The sequence below is a fragment of the Somniosus microcephalus genome, chromosome 9 (assembly GCF_052327205.1).
Source record: "Somniosus microcephalus isolate GS21.2 chromosome 9, FLI_Smic_1.0, whole genome shotgun sequence".
NCBI lineage: Eukaryota > Metazoa > Chordata > Chondrichthyes > Squaliformes > Somniosidae > Somniosus > Somniosus microcephalus.
Genome location: NC_140995.1, coordinates 217,667,039 through 217,689,278, shown reverse-complemented (window position 1 = coordinate 217,689,278; position 22,240 = coordinate 217,667,039). Strand labels below are relative to the sequence as shown.

The following is a 22,240-nucleotide window of genomic DNA, read 5'->3' as shown; positions in this document are numbered from 1 at the left end:
CCCTTAAAGGTACATACACAACAAGTTCAACATATACCACGGAGTCAGGGATGCCGCCATGTGAAGAAGCCAAGTGCATGCCAGACATTATTCTACAATCCCATGCTGACCTTAGGTGCCTCTTACTGACCAATTTCAGTGGGACAGTGAGGGAGGCCTGGGAGGATGTTGTCCACTCATAGCATCTTCAGTCAGGCTGAGGCTTACAGTAGGGATTTTCCTTACTACAGCATTCTAGGATTCCAAAACATTGAACCACCATGTTGCCTATTACATAGAATTAACAGCACAGAATCAGGCTATTTGGCCCAACTGGTCTGTGCTGGTGCTTCACACAAACCCAACTTACTTCACCTAACCCTATCTGTATATCTTTCGATTCCTTTCTCCCTCATGTACTTATCCAGCGTCCCCTTAAAGGCATCTATGCTATTCATTAATCTTGTAAATGCCCTTTGTTTTGTGGTTTGGTCTATAGCAGTTTGAAAACTTGTGACTCTTCATCTTAGACAGTTTAACCACAGCCAGGTTATGTCTGAGCATTTCCTGAAGAGGCTAAGGGTTAGAGACAGGGAAAAATCTGATTAATATTGTTACCTATAGCCGGAAGGGGCACCTTTACATCTTTTAGATCTTTTTAAGGGTCAGTTTAATATTGTTATAGTTTTTGAATTTGGTTAAGTATAATTCTTTTTAAAACATTTTGGTTGCAAAGACTATTTTGCTTTAACACCGCAAAAGACATTACTAACATTTGTTCGATAGCAAAATACTGCAGATGCTGGAAATCCGAAATAACAACAGAAAATGCTGGAAAACCTCAGCAGGCCAGGCAACATCCGTGGAGAGAGAAACAGAGTCAACGTTTCGGGTCGAAACCCTTTATTAGAGTCAACGTTTCGGGTCAAAACCCTTGTTGTATGTTTAAGATTCCTTTCCAGCTAAAATAAGCCATCATCTCACTAAAAAGGTGAAAGTGCAGGGAAATGTACTAACTACTGGGGCGGAAAACAATATCCTATGTTAATCTGTTGAATACCAGATTAGACGTCGTTTCTAGACCAAGAAATTAACTTCTTTATAAAAAGCTACGCAGTGCCAGGCAGTGTTCTGTGGAACGCCTTCAAATACTTGCCTTCTCTCTTAGGGGTCTAAATTTCTTAGTGCCCAAGCTGGACCTGATTCTGACAATGCGCAGCTATGGCGCAAAGGAGTGAACAGGCCCGAGAACCAAAGTAAATTCAACCTCGAGCCTCATCAGAATAAATCAAGCCATCTGCGAGTGCCATTCAGGCGTTCTGATACAACTCATCAGTCAGGGATTTACCAATTTCGTCCCACACTGAGGCCCAGGGGTAATTCTGAATTGGGGGTGGGTGGAGGTGATCAGGAGTGGGCGAGGGTGGACTGGCAGCGGCCCACAGTTATTTCGTGACGCCAGGACTCCACAAAATATTGAATATTCTCAAAGTTTTTGAGCCTTTTTTGTTCAGCCTCCAGCAGCCTCTTTAAAGACTGCTGGTTAAGCTGCGCAAGACGGAAATTGCAGTCGGAGCTTGCGCAAACAAATTTCGGTCAGGGTCTCAAATGAACACAGAAGCCTTATTTTAATATTGAAATGAGGCCCGTGCTTACTTCAATTTATCAGTGGTCTGAATGCTCAATTGATCAACTATGGACCTCTGCACTGGTTATTGTTGCACCCATTTTAGGCTCATAATGTGAGCCTGTTAAAGACAGATGCAGGTGATATTGTAATTGAAAATCAAGAAATGGCAGACTTGCTAAATATTTACTTTGGATCGGTCTTTACAGTAGAGGATGAGGATAAAGTACCAGAGATACAAAGAAAACTGAAAATAAATCAAGGGGAGGAACTTACTAGATTTAACGCAAGTTAAAAAATGGTAATGGAGAAAATAATGAGTCTAAACATAGGCAAATCTCCAGGACCTGATGGTTTCCATGCCAGGATATTAAAAGTAGGTGAGTAAATTGTAGATACTGTAGTCATGATCTTTCAAAACTCTCGATTCAGAAATAGTCCACTTGGATAGGAAAATTGCCAATATCACTCCATTATTTAAGAAGGGTAGGAGAGATAAACTAGGAAATTAGTTGTTAACTTTGATGATATTTTTGACAACAGCATAGTAGAGTGAATTGATTTACTAGTGTCCTGCAATATTTGTATGCTTGGAGAGGGATGTGTTACTATGATTCCCTACATAGAAAATCTCAGATTGTTTTGAGCCATGAAGTCAGTGCAGATTGGACGTTAGATGATTCACCACTGCAAAAAACTGGAGAGAAAGTCACCTTGAATCACCATTCTAAATGACTTGTCACAAAAAGTAGGATTGGCAGACATCTGGGAGCAGATTGCTTAACATCTGGGTCATAGAATGCTCTGTAGAATGGAATGCCGAAAGAGGGGAGAAAATAAATTTTTAAAGTGCACACAAAATTATTACTTTATCAAATAATTTTATTAGGACCCTCTTTTACACCTCTGACACTACCTTTAAAAAAAACCCAGAATTTTCCTCTGAATGGTGCCAAATTTTCAAACTTTGGATGCTCCAGCACCACTTCCACACGCATGGTAAAGATAGCGTTTTTTTAATATTCGTTCCTGGGGTGTGGGCGTCCCTGGCAAGGCCAGCATTTATTGCCCATCCCTAGTTGCCCTTGAAAAGGTGGTGGTGAGCCGCCTTTTTGAACTGCTGCATTCCTTGTGGTGAAGGTACTCCCACACTGCTGTTCAGGAGGGAGTTCCAGGATTTTGACCCAGCGACGATGAAGGAACGGCGATATACTTCCAAGTCAGGATGGTGTGTAACTTGGAGGGGAACTTGCAGGTGATGGTGTTCCCATGTGCCTGTTACCCTTGTCCTTCTAGGTGGTAGAGGTCGCAGGTATGGGAGGTGCTGCCAAAGAAGCCTTGGAAAGTTGCTGCAGTGCATCTTGTAGATGGTACACCTTGCAGCTATGGTGCGCCGGTGGTGGAGGGAGTGAATGTTTAAGGTGGTGCATGGGGTGCCAATCATAGCATCATATGTCTTATTTCCCATTACCACCTCACTAATACAACAGGAAACCAGCATTGCAAAGCAATGGGAAATGCAGAAGAAAGCTTAAATGGTTACATCAGGCACTTTAATGGAGAGAAGTACATGGAGAGAAGAACTTGTATTTCTGAACAGTGGCAACTGTATGGTGATTGCCGCCTGGCCCTTTAAGCTACTAGAGGTGTTGGAATCCTGTGGTAGCAGCCTTTTCTCACCCCCTGTCTCCCTGGTGATGAGCTCCCAATCGCAGGCAGCAATATCACTGTCCAGAATATTTTAATTCACCTGACCGCGGTAAACTCCCAGGGTCAGCGCTAAGTCCAGGTAGGCAGAAATCCTTCCCTCACACACTTCCACCAGTGATTGTGCCAGCGAGGAAAATCTAGCTTAAAGGGTCAAGCCGCGAAATTCAACCCTGTAGCGCCTGTATTTTTGGCCATTTGTTTTTTTAAATGACGTCCGCCTCACCTCCACCCACTTCCGGTGCGGACCATGCTGTTCGCCATCTTGGTGAAGGCGATTAGCAGGGGTGATACGTGCATGTGCTGGCAGTATGCAGGGTAAGCAGATTGTGACATCAGTCAAAGTGTAACGCTGATTTGACGCACAACCTGTCATTTTGGACGTTGCCGCTCCATTCAACGCCCTCTCCTAAACACCCACAGTTGAATGTGTGTTCAGCTGCACGAGGGACCCCCCCCCCACCAGCGCTACTCATAGGGATACATCCAACTTGCAGGTAAGTTGCTTATTGCTTTTGTAATGGCTCTTGCAGAGTTTGTAGGAGTACTGGGTTGCTGGAAGAGATTTAAAAAGTTGGTAAAGTGTGCAGGGAGTGCTGCTGAACATTGGGAAGGCGTTGGCTGCTACTGGAAGGCCTTTGACTACACCCCTTGCTCCCAGTCATGGGGGCTCTAGATGCAGTCCCCCTTGCACTGTAGCATGACAGGGAGTAGGAGCAGAGGCAACAAAGAAGACAAACTGCTCACAGAGGAGGAGGAGGAGGGCTCTCAGCAGGAGGCCTTACCCACCTAGGGTCTTCAGAGAGCACTACTCCTACCTGCACCTAAGCCAGAAGCAGTGTGTCTGGCAGCTCCGCTTCACCAAGGAGGTGGTCACAGAACTCTGAGACCTCTTGGAACCAGACCTGCAGCCTCAGAGCAGGGCGCTGACGGTGCTGCCAGTGGCCCTCAAGGTGACCGTGGCCCTGAAATTTTTCACCAGCAAATCCTTTCAAGCTGGAACACGTGACACAGCAAACATTGCGCAGTTCGCCGTCCATCGCTGCATCCAGGAGGTCACAGAGGCTCTGTACGCTAGGAGAGGGGAATTCATTGTCTTTTCTCTAAACAGAGAGAAGCAGGAGGAGTGCACACGTGGCTTTGCCAGTATATCGGTCTTCCCCATGGTGCAGGGTGCCATCGACTGCACACACGCAGCTTTGCGGGCACTGCATCTCGAGACGTTCTGTAATCGCAAAGGGTTTCACTCACTTAATGTGCAGTTGGTGTACTACCACCCAGCACATCATGCTGGTGAATGCACATTATCCTGGTAGCAGTCATGATGCGTTCATCCTGCGCCAGTCTGCTGTGCCAGCAATGTTCCAGCCACCACGTCGAACCCGAGGGTGGTTGCTCGGTGACCAGGGCTATCCAAGACTCCCCTCCGCAACACCACCAGTCGTGGCCAGCACTCATATAATGAGAGGCGCGCTCCCACGCGGAAGGTTATCAAGCAGACCGTCAGGGTGCTTTGACCGCTCGGGTGGAGCCCTCCAGTGCTCACTGGAGCGGGTGTCCCAATTCGTAGTGGTCTGCTGCATCCTCCATAACTTGGCCATCATAAGGGCGGAGCCCTTGACACCATGGGTTCCACGACCACCTCAGGAGGAGGAAGAGGAGGAGGAAGGGAGGAGGCAGCCACATTCCAGGCGGGCACTGGATTCAGGTCCTCGGGACAAGACTGCTGGCAGTGACTGCTTCGGCTGTCTGCTCCCACTGCCTTCTGACTGTGTGTCTGGAGAGCCTCCTGGCCCCCTGTGGTTGGAGCACCTCTCTCCTCCTTTCGACCCCCTGCACTAAGGCCTCTAGTACTGTGTTGGAGAACCTTGGTGCCACTTCTCTGCCCTGTTGAGCCATTACTGAGTCACAGTTGCGTTGACAAGCACTTCCAGCAGCTGCTGAATGCAGAATGCATTTAAAAGTGGAGGCTAGCTTTAAATAGAGCTAGCCATGCACAACTTCGGACCCCTGCTAAGTGCTCAGCCATTCAGCAGCACACTCAGTGCTGGGCTGTACGCATCAATCATGGTCGTGTGCTGCCTGCATCACTTTCAACGAGCATGGGCCAATTGTACATTGCGATCCCCTGCCTCTCAGCACTCTCTGTTCCGTATGCCTTGATTTGCCTACACTGCATTCCAAAAGTATCTAATTGTCTGAAGCATTTTCAGATGTTTTTACATGATAAAGTTCTAATACAAGTCGTTTTTTTTCTTTTTTGTTCAATCTTGATAGTGTTAAACACAACAGCCTGGAGTTTCCACTAGGTTGTACTGTTCTTTTAACGTAATTCGCCTGAAATCAGCCACATCAGTGCAAAAGATCGAGGAATTTCAAGCGCAAATTTCGTCCAGCGCAAATCGAGTTTCCGCGATCGTTTGCGCCAGTTTAAAAAACACCGCGCTAGAAGCTGGCCCCGCCCACAAAATTGACACGTCCCCAGATCAAATTAATCACCATGGCGAGTTTCCGCTAATTGCACCTGTTTGCGAGCTGTCGAGAAGGCTTTTAAATTAAGGTTTTTTTAAGGCGCAAGGATGCTAATAGGTATGTTTTTAAACGCTTTTAAATATTTTTTTAAATTTACTAAGAAACTGACTACTGTACACCAATGTAACTAGTAAATGGTTCTGTATCATTTTTTTAAAGTAATTTTCAGTTATTTAAAATCAGGTTACTCATAGGTGGTGGACTAGACACTCTGATTTTTTGTGATAAACCCACTTTCAGCTGTATTAATCAAACTGCACCAGGTTAGCATTCTTGACCAAATCAGGGAATATTTTTAATGCAAATTTTGTTTTAAATTACGTTCTAAAACGCTGCCAGATTTCGCTGGTTCATGGAAGATTTTACGTTTGCCAATATGATAATGAGTTTGAGCGGAAACTTGGGCAAAATTTTTTTTTCTGAAAACTAGTGCAATTTTGAGCGCAATTTGCTCCCAGATCCTCGATTGCGCCCAAAGTGGAAACTCTTGGCCAACCTGTACTGAGCCTGTTGGATTCTCTTTCTTTCTCGTTGCTTTGTGAATAACAGTAATGAGTTAGAAACTATTAAGATATAACTGACTCTTTCTGTTTCTGGTTTCATTGGTATGTTTATACAGTGTGAATAACAGCTTAGTTCAATCTTAAACACATTCTTTCTCTCATTGACCAGTTTCCTATGTGAACAAGAGGTTATTTCAATGCTGAAAGAGTTAATAAAGTCAATATTCTGGCACACACAAACACATTTTTGGTGAATAAGTTTTTGTTTGGTTCTGACAGGATTACATAGTAAATTCTCAGCACTTCTCTATGTCTCTGTTTCTGATTTCTCTGGTTCCAAAAATAAGTACAGACAAAGGAAATCATTTGGCCTATCTAGCTCATCTTCCATAGAAAACCTTTCATAGCATTTAACTGCCTCTTGAACGATCCCAGCAGTTTTGCCTCCATTTTCATACCCAGAATACCATTCCCAAGTATTACTCACCCTTTGCATGAATAAGTGCTCTCTTGCATCAGTCCTGGACTTGCTCTTTTCACAAGATAATTATGAATATAAAGTGATTTGCACCATATTTTGTTGTTGTTGGGATGTGGGCAATGCTGGCAAGGCAAGGTCTGCCTCCTGGACCTGCTGCAGTCCTTGTAGTAATAGCACTGCCACACTGATGCTAGGTCGGGAATTCCAGGATTTTTGCCCAGCAATGAAGGAGGAACAGTGCAATAGATTCCGAGGTGACACCAAATTGGGTACAACAGTCCTTTATTTCAAGCACAAACGAGTATTAATACATTTCAGTATTTAAGCAGTAATGTATAGTAAAACGATATTACCCAGTTCCTCCTCTGGGTGGACTGCATAGTCTAGCTGGCCCCCTCCAGTGCGGACTCTCAACCTCTACAACTAGAAGTTGCTTCATCTGTGTTCTTATACCCCTTTCAGTCACGCAAATAATAAAGAGGGAGAAAACAGATTATGAGAGTAAACTACAGGAAACTTTGTTATATCCGGCACCGACGGGACCGAGCTGTTGCCGAACTATCAAAACTGCCGGACATACAAAGTTAATGTTGAAGCATACGGAGGTTTTCATCTCCGTATCTGACAACAAACACTGTTGCTTAGCAACAGCTTGTAAACAGTCGGCCCGTACCTTGGAAGCGTCTCTGTAGCTTAGCAACAGCTTCAGAGAGACTTTCCAGAGCCCGACTTGAAAACAAGGCCACGAGAAGAAAAAAAACCTAACAAAACGGCTCCTGATTTCTGCCAGTAGATCGAGGTTTCCGGACATACAACCTCCGGATAAACCAAAGTTTCCTGTAGCAAGAAATATAAAAACAGACAGTAAGAGCTTCTACAAGTATATAAAAAGGAAGAGAGTAGCTAAAGTAAATGTTGGTCCCTTAGAGGATGAGACTGGGGAATTAATAATGGGAAACAAGGAAATGGCAGAGACTTTGAACAAGTATTTTGTATCTGTCTTCATGGTAGAAGACACTAAAAGCATCCCAATTGTAAGATTCGCAATTTTCAGCAAAAATCACGCAAGAAAACTGGATAAAATAAGACTGTTTATTGACCAAAGTAAGCTTGCACAGAAAAACCTTTGATAAAAGGGCATACAAAATGGCCGCCAGGCCCCGTGATCAGTTTATGAACCATTTTATTTCTGTTACTGCAAGCCAGACAGGCTTGTGGATTGAAGACAGTAAGCCCGCGAAAGCCAGTATCTGGGAACCGAAACTCAGAGAAACAGCATACATATTCAATGGATTCTAAGTACAGGATGGGGCCCATCAAGATATGGGCGGACAATGCAAAAACACTTATACCCATTTATTGTACAAAGGAAAAAACCGTTTAGCAGCCATCAAGGAAAATCTCCGGACCGATCAATGTGCGAACCGAGCCGCAGTGACAATGCAAAGGACATTAAAAGACATTATCGGCCAGGAAGGCCAGTTTAAGTTATCATCGGCTCCGGTACAAGACAAAGCGCCCCTGCAGAGATTTCTGCCCGCCAAAATTAATACAAAGACAGGACTATGATTTGGCGGGAGATAAGACTGTTCCAAAAGAGTATAACTATGGATTGAAAGTCCATATAAAAAAACTTCGACTTCTTCGAACTACTTCGGCTTCGACTGGAACAACTTCAAACTTGACTTCACGGCTGCTTCTTCTTGGACGACTTCAGACTTTTCTTCAAGGACTTCGCCTACAAGGAACGAACGAAGGACGGACGGTGCCAGGATCGGCGCCTCTTCCACTTCGGCAGATGCAGAATCGATGAAAACGTTTTCGTCTTTTTAAAGACGGACGGTTTCGGCAAAAAGACAACGTGGTCGGTGTTCAGCCAAACAAGGCTCGGCCACGATGAGAAAACGACGAGGGTGGCCCGGGTACTGGGGTCGGGAGATCATCGACGACCCAGGCCGACGGAGAAGAAACCCTCTGGAGAACCGACCAGGCCGGAGACAAAAGGAGAGTCCGGGCCTGACACTTCCGTGTCTCAACATCCCATCTGGTTGTTGGTCTGCTCCATGAACCAAAATCGACAACAGCTTGTAGCTGATCTTCAACCTTGACGAGCGCTCATCGAGGCTGTGTCTACCCCATCGCCTCAAGAGAGAGAGAGAATATCGACTGCGCCAGAAGTTTCCAAATCCACGTGACGACGGAAAGCGGTGCCAAAAAGGCTGCGAACCCCCTTTCTCGCGATTTCGAGAGTGGTGAGCATGATCCCAGGTTCCCCAGGTCGAAACTTAGTTTAGGTATAGGGGAGGGAGTTAAGGGAAATCGTAATGTGTTTCCCCTTTTTCGATGTGCCGTGTGTTCCCCATTTCCATAGAGTCAAGTTCTTAAATTTGTGCATGATTGTAGTTACTTTAATCTGTGCCTATGACATGTATTTTGTAATGCTTCAAACTGTTTAAAAATAAAAGCATCCATTTCGTGCTATTCAGCCTGGTCTATTGAGTCCTTTCTCTGCACTACTGTTCTCTGCATCTAAGTCCAAGGTCTAGAACCGTAGGGGGAGTGGGTCGAACCACTCAAGGGTAATTCTTGCACGAAGCCTGGCAGGAGGCCAGAACGGGCAAGAGAGCAGGAAAAAACCCCCTACACAATAATAGTGGAAAATCAAGGGGCAAAAGAGAGGGAGGAACTTGAAACAATCACTATCACTAGAGAAAAAGTACTAGGCAAACAAATGGGACTAAAGGCTGACAAGTCCCCTGGACCTGATGGCCTGCAAGTGGCTGCAGAGATAGTAAATGCATTGGTTGTAATCTTCCAAAATTCCCTAGATTCTGGAAAGGTCCCAGCGGATTGGAAAATCGCAAATGTAACGCCCCTATTCAAGAAAGGAGGGAGACAGAAAGCAGGAAACTATAGGCCAGTTAACCTAACATCTGTCATTGGAAAAATGCTGGAATCTATTATTAAGGAAGTAGTAGCAGGACATTTAGAAAATCATAATATAATCAAGCAGAGTCAACATGATTTTATGAAAGGGAAATCATGTTTGACAAATATATTAGAGTTCTTCGAGGATGTAATGAGCAGGGTGAATAAAGGGGAACTAGTAGATATAGCGTATTTGGATTTCCAAAAGGCATTTGATAAAGTGCCACATAAAAGGTTACTGCACAAGATAAGAGCTCATGGTGTTGGGGGTAATATATTAGCATGGATAGAGGATTGGCTAACTAACAAAAAACAGAGAGTCGGGATAAATGGGTCATTTTCAGGTTGGCATACTGTAACTAGTGGGGTGCCACAGGGATCAGTGCTGGGGCCTCAACTATTTACAATCTATATTAGTGACTTGGATGAAGGGACCGAGTGTACTGTAGCCAAATTTGCTGATGATACAAAGATATGAGGAGGACACAAAGAGTCTGCAAAGGGATAAAGATAGGTTACGTGAGTGGGCAAAAATTTGGCAGATGGAGTATAATGTGGGAAAATGTGGTAGGAAGAATAGAAAAAGCAAAATATTATTTAAATGGAGAGAGACTACAGAATGCTGCGGTACAGAGGGATCTGGGTGTCCTCGTACATGAAACACAAAAAGTTAGCATGCAGGTACAGCAAGTAATTAGGAAGGCAAATGGAATGTTGGCCTTTATTGCAAGGGGGATGGAGTATAAAAGTAGGGAAGTCTTGTTACAACTGTACAAGGCGTTGGTGAGACCACACCTAGAGTACTGCGTACAGTTTCGGTCTCTTTATTTAAGGAGGGAGGCAGTTCAGAGAAAGTTCACTAGGTTGATTCCTGGGATGAAGGGGTTGTCTTATGAGGAAAGGTTGAGCCTATACTCATTTAAAAGAATGAGAGGTGATCTTATTGAAACATGTAAGATTCTAAGGGGGCTTTACAGGGTAGATGCTGAGAGGATGTTTCCCCTCGTGGGGGAATCTAGAACTAGGTGTCATAGTTTCAGAATAAGGGGTCGTCCATTTATGGACAGAGATGAGGAGGAATTTCTTCTCTCAGAGGGTCGTGAATCTTTGGAATTTTCTACCCAGAGAGCTGTGGAGGCTGAGTCATTGAATATATTCAAGTCTGAGATAAGACAGATTGTTGAATGACAGGGGGATCAAGGGTTATGGGGAAGAGGCACAAAAGTGGAGTTGAGGCCAAGATCAGATCAGCCATGATCTTTGTGATGAAATATATTCCATTCATCACTGCCTGTTTTCTGTGTCTTGTAACTGCCTGCTTTCTGTGTCTTTTCCCTTCCCCCAGTCCTCATGTATTATGTATTGGAATGTGCTGGAACTGGTTGTGTGCAGGGCTCCGCCCATACCTGGCTCCTTTGTAATCTAAGTTCAGTCGGGCATCAGCCTCCTGAAGGAAGACATCTCTCTATTTTACGTGTTATGTTCTGAGTTAATAAAAGCCTTACTTTTGTTCTGCTAACTTCGAGTCTCGGAATAATTGAGGCACATCAATTTTATTAACTCAATTTTCAACACTATGGATCAACTCCTGAAACCCGAACGTTTGGATTTGGATCAACATGCTCCGGACGCATCAGCACGCTTCGGACACTGGTTTGACTGTATGGAATTCTTCCTGGACAATTCCGCAGCCGTCAAAGACGCTACGGACACTGCGAAGATGAGACTCGGAATGCTACGGAATTGGGTAAGCCACCGGGTTTACCCCCTCATCCAAGACGCCGATACGTACCTGGCCGCCTGCAACACCTTAAAGGCGCATTACCAGCAGCCTACGAATGAGGTGTATGCTAGGCATCTACTCGCTACTCGCGCACAGCGACCTGGGGAATCGGTGGAGGAGTTCCTAAGCATCCTGAAAAAGCTTGGCAAGGACTGTAAGTGCCGAGATGTAAAAGCCGCAGTGTACACCGACGAGCTTGTTCGCGATGCCTTTATCACAGGCCTCAGCTCCACTCACATCCGGCAAAGACTGCTGGAAAAAACGGAGTTGGACCTGAAACAGGCTGCGGACACCGCGTGGTCCCTGGAGATGGCCCAGAGAAACTCGGACGCCTACTCTTCAGCCCGCGCCGCCCACGCCGCCACGTGTGCGCCGAGGGCGCCGCCATCTTGGAAGGCATCTTCCCTGCCCGGCAGCCCGACACCGGCGGGGCCCAGCTCTCCCCCCAGAAGCCCTACGACAGCCGCAACGCGTCAAGGACCCAACTGCTACTTCTGCGGGCAGCCAAAGCACACCAGAAACCTGTGCCCGGCGAAAGGCACCACCTGCTTTAAGTGCGGTAAGAAGGGGCACTTCGGGAAGGTGTGCAGAGGGAACCCCGCCGGAAAACCAACCGCCGGAAAACCCGCCACCGCCGCGTGTGCGCCGTGGGAGCGGCCATCTTGGACGCCATCTTGCCCGACCTCGTGGGGTCCGCCATCTTATGAGCAGACAGCGTGGATGCCATCTTGTCTCGATCAGGGCCCTACAGTGGCATCGGTCACAGTGGACCAGACCAGGCCGCATCCGCTATCCAAATCAATGGTGGACATCGAGGTAAACGGGTGCCGGGTTAAATGCTTAATTGACAGTGGAAGCACGGAGAGTTTTATCCACCCTGAACTGGCACAACAACTCTCCCTAAAGGTGGTCCCTGCTCAGGGTACCATCTCTATGGCCGATAAAACCCAGACATCGACCATTCTGGGTTACTGCACGGTACAATTGTGCGTTAACGGAACTGTGTATGATAATTTTAAAGTATTAATCATGAAGAATCTATGTGCGAGCGTGATCTTGGGTTTGGATTTCCAGTGCAACCACCAAAGCATCACGCTCAAGTACGGTGGGTCCCAGCCGCCCCTCACAGTGTGCGGTCTGGCTACCCTGAAGGTAAAGCCGCCTTCGCTATTCGCGAACCTTACCCCTAACTGCCGGCCAATAGTGACCAAAAGCAGAAGGTACAGCTGGGAGGACAGGCGGTTTATCGCGACCGAGGTAGACAGGCTCCTGAAAGAGCGCATTATTGAACACAGCAACAGCCCGTGGCGCGCCCAAGTGGTAGTGGTAAGGGGTAGCGAGAAGAAACGGATGGTGATCGACTATAGTCAAACGATCAACAGGTACACCCTACTAGACGCCTACCCGCTACCCCGCATATCAGAAATGGTGAACCAAATCGCCCAATACCGGGTGTTCCCCACCATCGACCTCAAGTCAGCGTACCACCAGCTCCCTATCAGACCAGAGGACCGCCCGTACACCGCCTTCGAGGCGAACGGACGCCTCTACCAATTCCTCAGAGTCCCCTTTGGGGTGACGAACGGGGTCTCGGTCTTTCAGAGGGAGATGGATCGCATGGTCGATGACCACCACCTGCAGGCAACCTTCCCCTACCTCGACAACGTCACCATCTGCGGTCACAACCAGCAGGATCACGACTCGAACCTCGAGAGGTTCCTGAAAACCGCACAAAAACTCAACCTCACCTATAACGAGGACAAGTGCGTTTTCAACACCACACGCCTCTGCATACTGGGCAGCGTGGTGGAGAATGGGGAAATCGGACCAGACCCCGACCGATTGCGCCCCCTACGGGAGCTGCCCCTGCCCAACACTCCCAAAGCCCTGAAAAGGTGCCTGGGGTTATTTTCTTACTATTCCCAATGGGTCCCCAACTACTCCGACAAAGCCCGCCCCCTCTTGAAAGCATCCTCTTTTCCGCTCTCTGCTGAGGCCCACGCCGCCTTCAAAAGCATTAAGCAGGATATTGAGCGGGCCACGCTACAGGCAGTGGACGAGAACACTCCATTTCAAGTGGAAAGTGATGCGTCCGACTTCGCCTTGGCGGCCACCCTCAACCAGGCGGGGCGGCCCGTAGCTTTCTTCTCGAGGACCCTCCAAGGCCCCGAGATCAGACACTCCTCCGTGGAAAAGGAGGCCCAAGCCATCGTGGAGGCAGTGCGCCACTGGCGCCACTACCTAGCCGGCAAACGCTTCACCCTACTTACCGACCAGCGGTCGGTAGCGTTTATGTTCAACAATAAACAGAGGGGGAAGATTAAAAATGATAAGATTCTTAGGTGGCGGATCGAGCTCTCCACTTTCGAGTACGACATCATTTACCGGCCAGGGGCCCTTAACGAATCCCCTGACGCCCTCTCACGAGGGATGTGTGCCAGCGCCACCGAGGATCGGCTACAGACCCTCCACAACGACCTCTGCCACCCAGGGGTCACGCGGCTGTTCCACTTCATAAAGTCCCGTAACTTACCCTACTCGATTGAGGAAGTTCGGTCTCTGACCAGGAACTGCCGCACTTGCGCTGAGTGCAAGCCTCGGTTCTACCGCCCAGATAGAGCCCACTTAATCAAAGCTACACGGCCCTTCGAGCGGCTCAGCTTAGATTTCAAGGGCCCCCTCCCGTCCGTCGACCGCAATGTTTACTTCCTGAACATTGTGGACGAATACTCCCGTTTCCCATTCGCCTTCCCCTGCCCAGACATGACCAGCGCCACGGTCATTAAATGCCTCAACAGCCTGTTCTGCCTGTTCGGTATGCCGAGCTATATCCACACGGATAGGGGGGCGTCCTTCATGAGTGAAGAGCTACGCCAGTACATGCTGTCCAAGGGGATCGCCACGAGCCGTACCACCAGCTACAACCCCCGGGGTAACGGCCAGGTGGAGTGAGAGAACGGGACAGTGTGGAAAGCAGTCACTCTAGCTCTAAGGACCAAGGGCCTCCCTATCTCCCGCTGGCAGGAAGTCCTCTCGGATGTGCTCCATTCGATACGGTCGCTATTGTGTACGGCCACTAATGCCACGCCTCATGAACGAATGTTTGTCTTTCCTCGGAAATCCACCTCAGGCGTATCCATGCCGTCATGGCTCTCCACCCCAGGTCCGGTACTCGTGCGAAGGCATGTGAGGGGCCACAAGACGGACCCTCTCGTGGAGCCAGTACACCTACTCCACGCCAACCCCCAATACGCATATGTCCGGCACGCCGACGGAAGGGAGGACACCGTGTCCATAAAAGACGTGGCCCCAGCCGGCATCGACAACAACCACGGCAATAGCAGCGACGACGATCACAGCAACCCTTACCCACCCACTATTCTTTCATCACCCCCGGAAGAACATCGACCAATGGCACCCCCACCAACTACCCCTTCAACAACCCCGGCGGCACCCCCGGCAGAGACCCAGGAGGCTACCGGGGACACCCAGCCGACACCCGCGGCACCACAACAGCCACGTCGGTCGCAGAGGACTATCAAACCCCCGAACAGACTAAATCTATAGAAGGGGTGAATGTGATGAAATATATTCCATTCATCACTGCCTGTTTTCTGTGTCTTGTAACTGCCTGCTTTCTGTGTCTTTTCCCTTCCCCCAGTCCTCATGTATTATGTATTGGAATGTGCTGGAACTGGTTGTGTGCAGGGCTCCGCCCATACCTGGCTCCTTTGTAACCTAAGTTCAGTCGGGCATCAGCCTCCTGAAGGAAGACATCTCTCTATTTTACGTGTTATGTTCTGAGTTAATAAAAGCCTTACTTTTGTTCTGCTAACTTCGAGTCTCGGAATAATTGAGGCACATCAATCTTATTGAATGGTGGAGCAGGCTCGAGGGCCTGAATGGCCTACTCCTGCTATTTCTTATGTTCTTACATTAAATAAGCTGCCCTCCTCTCTCAGATTTCCCTCTCAGTGCAGTGTGAGTTTAGTCCATTACTGACAGGATTACTGAGTGAATAAGCTGCCCTCCTCTCTCAGATGTCCCTCTCTCTGCTGTGTGAGTTTAGTCCAGTACTGACAGGGTTAGTCAGTAAATAAGCTGCCCTCCTCTCTCAGATTTCCCTCTCAGTGCAGTGTGTGTTTAGTCCAGTACTGACAGGGTTACTGAGTGAATAAGCCGCCCTCCTCTCTCAGATTTCCCTCTCTGCTGTGTGAGTTTAGTCCAGTACTGACAGGGTTAGTCAGTAAATAACCTGTCCTCTCAGATTTCCCTCTCTCTGCTGTGTGAGTTTAGTCCAGTACTGACAGGGTTACTGAGTGAATAAGCTGCCCTCCTCTCTCAGATTTCCCTCTCTGCTGTGTGAGTTTAGTCCAGTACTGACAGGGTTACTGAGTGAATAAGCTGCCCTCCTCTCTCAGATTTCCCTCTCTGCTGTGTGAGTTTAGTCCAGTACTGACAGGGTTAGTCAGTAAATAACCTGTCCTCCTCTCTCAGATTTCCCTCTCAGTGCAGTGTGTGTTTAGTCCAGTACTGGCAGGGTTACTGAGTGAATAAGCCGCCCTCCGCTCTCAGATTTCCCTCTGTGCTGTGAGTGTAGTCCAGTACTGACAGGGTTACTGAGTGAATAAGCCGCCCTCCTCTCTCAGATTTCCCTCTGTGCTGTGAGGAGTGTTTGCTGTAAAATGGCGGACGGAGAGCTGAATGTGGACAGTCTGATAGCTCGGCTCCTGGAAGGTGAGTAGCGGAATAACCACAATTTTCTTTTTTCTTTTGGAATAACAATTAAAGTTAGAAAACCTTTGGTATCCAATCTCGCATTTGGAAGGGCGGTGGAGAATCGTTTTTTTTAAATAAAGGATTTAAAACAAACCCATTTCGGTGTGTGTGTGCTCGATTGGATTTGCCGGGTCGAGAAAAGGAAATCTCATTAATAATTAAATTAAAGAAATGAAGCGAAGGAAGAGGTTTACCTTTGGCAGCGCCCTCCGTTCCCGGTCCGGTGCCCGGTTCTCCCGGGCCGGGTTCCCGGTGCCCGGTTCTCTCGGGCCGGGCCTGGATCCCGGTGCCCGGTTCTCTCGGGCCGGGCCTGGATCCCGGTGCCCGGTTCTCTCGGGCCGGGCCTGGATCCTGGTGCCCGGTTCTCTCGGGCCGGGCCTGGTGCCCGGTTCTCTCGGGCCGGGCCTGGTGCCCGGTTCTCTCGGGCCGGGCCTGGCCTGGTGCCCGGTTCTCTCGGGCCGGCCTGGTTCCCGGTGCCCGGTTCTCTCGGGCCGGCCTGGTTCCCGGTGCCCGGTTCTCTCGGGCCGGGCCTGGCCTGGTTCCCGGTGCCCGGTTCTCTCGGGCCGGGCCTGGCCTGGTTCCCGGTGCCCGGTTCTCTCGGGCCGGGCCTGGCCTGGTTCCCGGTGCCCGGTTCCCTCGGGCCGGGCCTGGCCTGGTTCCCGGTGCCCGGTTCTCTCGGGCCGGGCCTGGCCTGGTTCCCGGTGCCCGGTTCTCTCGGGCCGGGCCTGGCCTGGTTCCCGGTGCCCGGTTCCCTCGGGCCTGGCCTGGTTCACGGTGCCCGGTTCTCTCGGGCCGGGCCTGGTTCCCGGTGCCCGGTTCTCTCGGGCCGGGCCTGGTTCCCGGTGCCCGGTTCTCTCGGGCCGGGCCTGGTTCCCGGTGCCCGGTTCTCTCGGGCCGGGCCTGGTTCCCGGTGCCCGGTTCTCTCGGGCCGGGCCTGGTTCCCGGTTCCCGGTGCCCGGTTCTCTCGGGCCGGGCCTGGATCCCGGTGCCCGGTTCTCTCGGGCCGAGCTGGGCCTGGTGCCCGGTTCTCTCGGGCTGGGCTTGGTTCCCGGTTCTCTCGGGCCGGGCGGTTTAACCATTAACGGCGGCGACCAATTCAAAAACAAAATCGTTCCAGAGCGCGCCTGGTGCAGGCGGAAGTCGAGTTACTACCATTAATTAATTTTAAAACTGATTATTTTAATATCCTGAAAGATTTTTTTTTTGTAACCGAGTGAGTACTTTTATATAATGATTGCTAACATTTCTCTCCATATTCGGATTCCTGTACATACACGAAAGGATTTTATTTGTGCATTTTAATGTGTGGTGTGTGTGTTTAAAAAAAAAACCTCGTTTTTTGAAAGGTTTCGCTTTGTGGCAGCAGTGCTGTGAAGGAGCTCAGTCCCTGCCTCCGCTCATATTGCTGAATGTATTTTTGACTGGTAATTTTTAATTGCCGTATCTATTGCGAGAGTAACTTTTTTTTTAGATGTAGATCATCGATAGTGTGCTTTTTAGGGTGTTTTTGTTTATTTTTCTTTATGGTCAGAAAAGCTGTGGTTGTGGAGCTCCACAGTCCATTCCTTACAAGGAGACTTTCTTTTGGCTCTGCCTGATGTCAACTCTCTGGGAATGTTTCATGTGTTGTGCTTGTGGGTGTGTTTTTCCCCTCCAGCAGCTGGACTGCAATCCCCTTGTTTGGAGTTAATTATCTTCCAAAGAAAAAGGATGTGTTCTTTAATGATTTTATGGAGAATTCATTGAAATAAAGTAAAACTTTGGCATTATAAAATGAATTTGCACATTTTTGTTTTGCTATTCCTGTGGGGAAGGTGGATTAATTATAAGAAATATTCATAAATTAGGTGCTGAATAAAGCTGATCTGGCATTACGACCAACGTAATAATTATCTGCATTAAGTGAAGTTGCCTAAATAACTCCCCTCCTGAAGGTTGGGTGTGTGCGTTGGTTATTAGGGCCTCGGCAGAGAAATTTGTTTGGTTTTATTGCATTTTAGGTAGTGTACAGATAGGTTGGTGGGTTCTACGGTGTGGATTGGCTGCACAGTTTATGGGACTACTTTAATTCAAAGTATACTCTATTTGGAAAAAGATGCTGAGGAAATATTATCCTTGCTTTTTTTTTAAAAAAAAGAAAAGGTCGGCTCTATCTCCCAAGAACCACCAGATTAGGTCACCTTGGTACTCCGTTTTTTTTTGTAGTATCATCAATGGGAGGTGTAAAGTAGAGCGCAGGGACTTCACATTGGCCTATGAGCACACTAGGAGCGGTCTGGAGCTCTTACTGATTGGGTGCTCTGCATATCTGGCCAATTTTCTGATTTAGGGCCTGTTTGTAGTTGCAGTTCCCTTGCCTTCAGTGGAGCTGCTCTGGGACACTACCCTGTTGGTGATTTCAAGAATATCTTTTCTCGACATGTATTTTTTTTTAAATAGAATGAGAATGTACTTGTGTGTGATTTTTTTTTTTTTTCTTTTTTCCTGCCAATTTTCTCTCCTCCTTTCTGATATACACTGATGCTATGTTATGATTGCCTTCTGGCCCCTCACCCAACAGTCATTCTTTATTCTTGTCCACCTGCGCATCTCCATCAGAAGATAGAAGCTGACTAATCTTCACAGTTCAAGGATGCTAAGGCTAATTCTAGTGCCCTTTACCACTGCTGTGGGTGACATCAGCTAACATAGCACAGACAGTAGATTAAACCTAGGGCCTTCCCAGTATCTCTGGCTCATCTCTCTTTCTTAACCAACTGAGATCATTAGGAGAGTAATTATTACGGTTTCCTTGGCGCTGGTTTTGTAACTCCTGACTAAAGCGAACCTGTTTTGGTCATTGGGGATATGTCCTAGCTAGCAGTTTAATATGATAAATACCATGATCACAATCATTGTATAATACTGAACACAATACTGTCTAGCATACCAAAATGCTACACTACAGTAGTACTGTTGTACTAACAACACTGTTGTGGTAAATGGGTAATGTAGGCTGATAGAAATGTATTGCCGGAAAAGTCTAAAATACAGCTGCTGCTCAAGACAGATGTATCACTTTATTTAACACTGCTCAAAATACAGGGTTCTTAATAATAAGTTCAATAAATGATGTTTGTTTTTCTCTGATTCCTGCATGTACCTTTTTCAGCCTAAACCTCTGCACAATTCGAGTTTGCACAAAAGGCACTGAGGATGGTATAACCTGCACATTTGTTATTCTATGTTATAAAATGGTGTGTTTAAAAAATATATATATATATATATAAACTGATGTTTCATCATAATACTTGTTGAAAAGTAATAGTTTTTTTAATTTATAGATATAATATAGTTCACTCAGCCCTGTCTCCGTTCATCTTGTCCCTTGGTCAGCTGGACTGATGGTTGCAATAGTGATTTTGATTATCTGCTACTGTACCTTAGTACAGTATAACACCCATCTGCAATCTACCCTGTCCAGTCTATCCAGATACAAAATGGCAGTCCTAGTGAGAGCAGGTGTGCTGGTCTGCTTGTACTTATTTAGAACAAAATTTGAAGTTAAAATTCTTTTATCTGTAAGATAGAGGGGGTTAAACTAAAGCATACCCTTTGAGGGTTAAATTAAAACATATATTTTTGAGGCTGTAACAAGTTAACTTAGAAAAGGGGGCAGAGGGAAGAATTGCATCTCTGACAATGGAACAGTCTCTCAGTACTGTACTGAACTATCATCCTAGATTAGAATCCTAGAAATTTACAGCACAGATGGAGGCCATTCAGCCCATCGAGTGTGCTGGCCAGAAAAGAACTATCCATCCAGCCTAATCCCACGATCCAGCTCTTGGTCCGTAGCCATGTAGGTTGTGGCAGCAAAATCTGGCCCAATATGTTTTTTGGAATTGAACCTGTCCACAGTTTTAGTTTGATTACCACTGACCAGATTCTCTGGATGGTGGGTTAAAGCTCTTTTATGTAACAACGTCCTGAGCAACTTCTGAATGAGGGAAAAACTGCCCCCAGAACAGAGATGTGATGTGCTCTTGGCTGCTACGAATGTGGAGGGTGGGGGAGTGCGGAAATCACTTAATGATCACTGCAGTATAACTTTTGTAGAAGGTGCAGTATCTGTCATGTGACCATGCTACTGAAAATCACTCAAGAAATTGAAGTTCTGAAAAAGTACAGTTTGACCACCGGTCAGTGCTGAGTTAACTGGCCTTGGGCAAGGGAGAGTTGAAAAATCAGTTGCGTTTCCAACTCCCGATTGCAGTGACCTTTGCTAGAAACTGAAGGTATTTGGGTTGGCTCTATGGATAGACAGTCCAGCTGACACTTGTCTATCCTGGTGCGGTTCTGGCACATGAAGAATACCCACTTGGTTGAGGCTCTAGAGGATTTCTGGCACCCTTGGAACTATAGCCTAGGATCAGTCAGCACATTTTAGAATAGGGAAACTGGGAGAAAAATCAAACCCAGCTGTATATTTGTTTGAAGTCCTAATCTGAAGGTAGAAACAGGGGGCTGGATTTTGCCAATAGGGAGCTTTTGGAGGTGGGACTCCCATTTGTCGGGTTTTAGTCCAGCCTCCATCGACTTCTGACCAATCCACGCTATTTTCCCTTGATTGACCTTGTTAAGCCCGCCCAGCGGGCTTAGCAGACCAATTAAGGGAAAGCCGGTTACAGAGAACGTCAGCGTATGACATTTCATCTGTCAAATTGTCATCGTTTGACCGCTCTGTGAAGCTGGCAAACACTGACATTCTATATTGTTTGATGAGTCCTTCTATTCAAGACTCCTTAAACCTCTTTCTTTAGCAGAAATTAGATGGTTGTTGCATTGGAGAATGCAGCAGCCATCGGTCACCTCTACCGCGGAGGTGTGAGACTCTTGGCATCCCCAACGATTGAAGCCTGCAGGAAGAAACAAAGGTAAGTAAACTTTTTCTAACACTTTCCACTTACCTCACATACCTCTCCACGCTTGCACCCATCACTTGCCTTCACAGCGCACTTTTGCACCCCTCCGACCCCCGCAGACCATCTGCTCGCCTCGGTGACCCTGGCGGGGTTCACAGCCCTCGGGAAGCCCGCACTTGTGTGGGTAAAATGGGGATAATCCTCTTATCTGCCTGTTAAAGTAGTTAAGTGGCTGTAATCCTCTTCCTGTCTCCAAGGAGACTGGACCGGGCGCAGGTCGACTACCCGCCTCCTGGCAAGATGGCACGGAGGCGGGTTAGGGGCGAGATGGACACCCGCCCCCAGATTCTGCCATTTTCCCAGCAGTCCTGCCTCCATACCCGCATCCCCAGGGTTGGCAAGATCGCACCCAGGATGTTTAATTTTTGAGGTTGTTCTCCTTTAGAGAAGAGAAGATTAAGAGGAGGTTTAATAGAGCTGTTCAGAAGTGTGAAGGGTTTTGATAGAGCAAATAAGGAGAAACTGTTTTCAGTGGTAGGAAGGTCTGTTTATGGGGGGGAAAAGCTGGGGTGTGGGACTAAATTGGACAGCGTTTTCAAAGAGCTGGCACAGGCACGGCTGGCTGAATGGCCCCCTTCAGTGCTGTAAGATTCTGCAGGTCAGTAACCAAAGGACACAGATTTAAGATTCTCCTTCCTCCCCACCTATTACCAACCTATGTCACAAGGTTACCTCCATTTCCATACTCTTTTATTTTCACTCTTAATTTCTTGTGCGGAACCTTATTAAATGTCTTCTGGAAGCCCATACAGACAATATCCATACACTTCCCCTATTCACCATTCTAGTGACCTTAAACAATTCAACTAGATTAGTCAAACATAACCTACCCTTCACAAATCCATGCTGACTCTCTTTGATATGCTCAGTCACTCTCTCTCTGGCAGATTCCAGTAATTTCCCTACACTTGATGTTAAGCTAATAGGTCTGTAGTTACCTGATTTCTCCCTCCTTCC

At 47.4% G+C, this 22,240-nt stretch overlaps 1 protein-coding gene across 3 annotated transcripts in view; it reads left to right on the top strand.

The window, feature by feature from the left end:
• The first annotated feature begins 5,877 nt into the window (after positions 1-5,877).
• Positions 5,878-22,240, top strand: part of LOC147113036 (serine/threonine-protein phosphatase PP1-beta catalytic subunit) — a 123,883-nt gene continuing 107,520 nt past the window's right edge. The window contains exon 1 of one of the 3 annotated variants that reach the window (XM_085997906.1): positions 5,878-5,902. In XM_085997906.1, coding sequence (XP_085854032.1) covers positions 5,893-5,902 — 10 coding nt within the window. In that variant the 5' untranslated portion in view covers positions 5,878-5,892. Of the gene's footprint in view, positions 5,903-16,104; positions 16,278-22,240 lie in introns of those variants that run through there. The other 2 variants (XR_015079618.1, XM_085997905.1) reach the window with 2 other exon arrangements.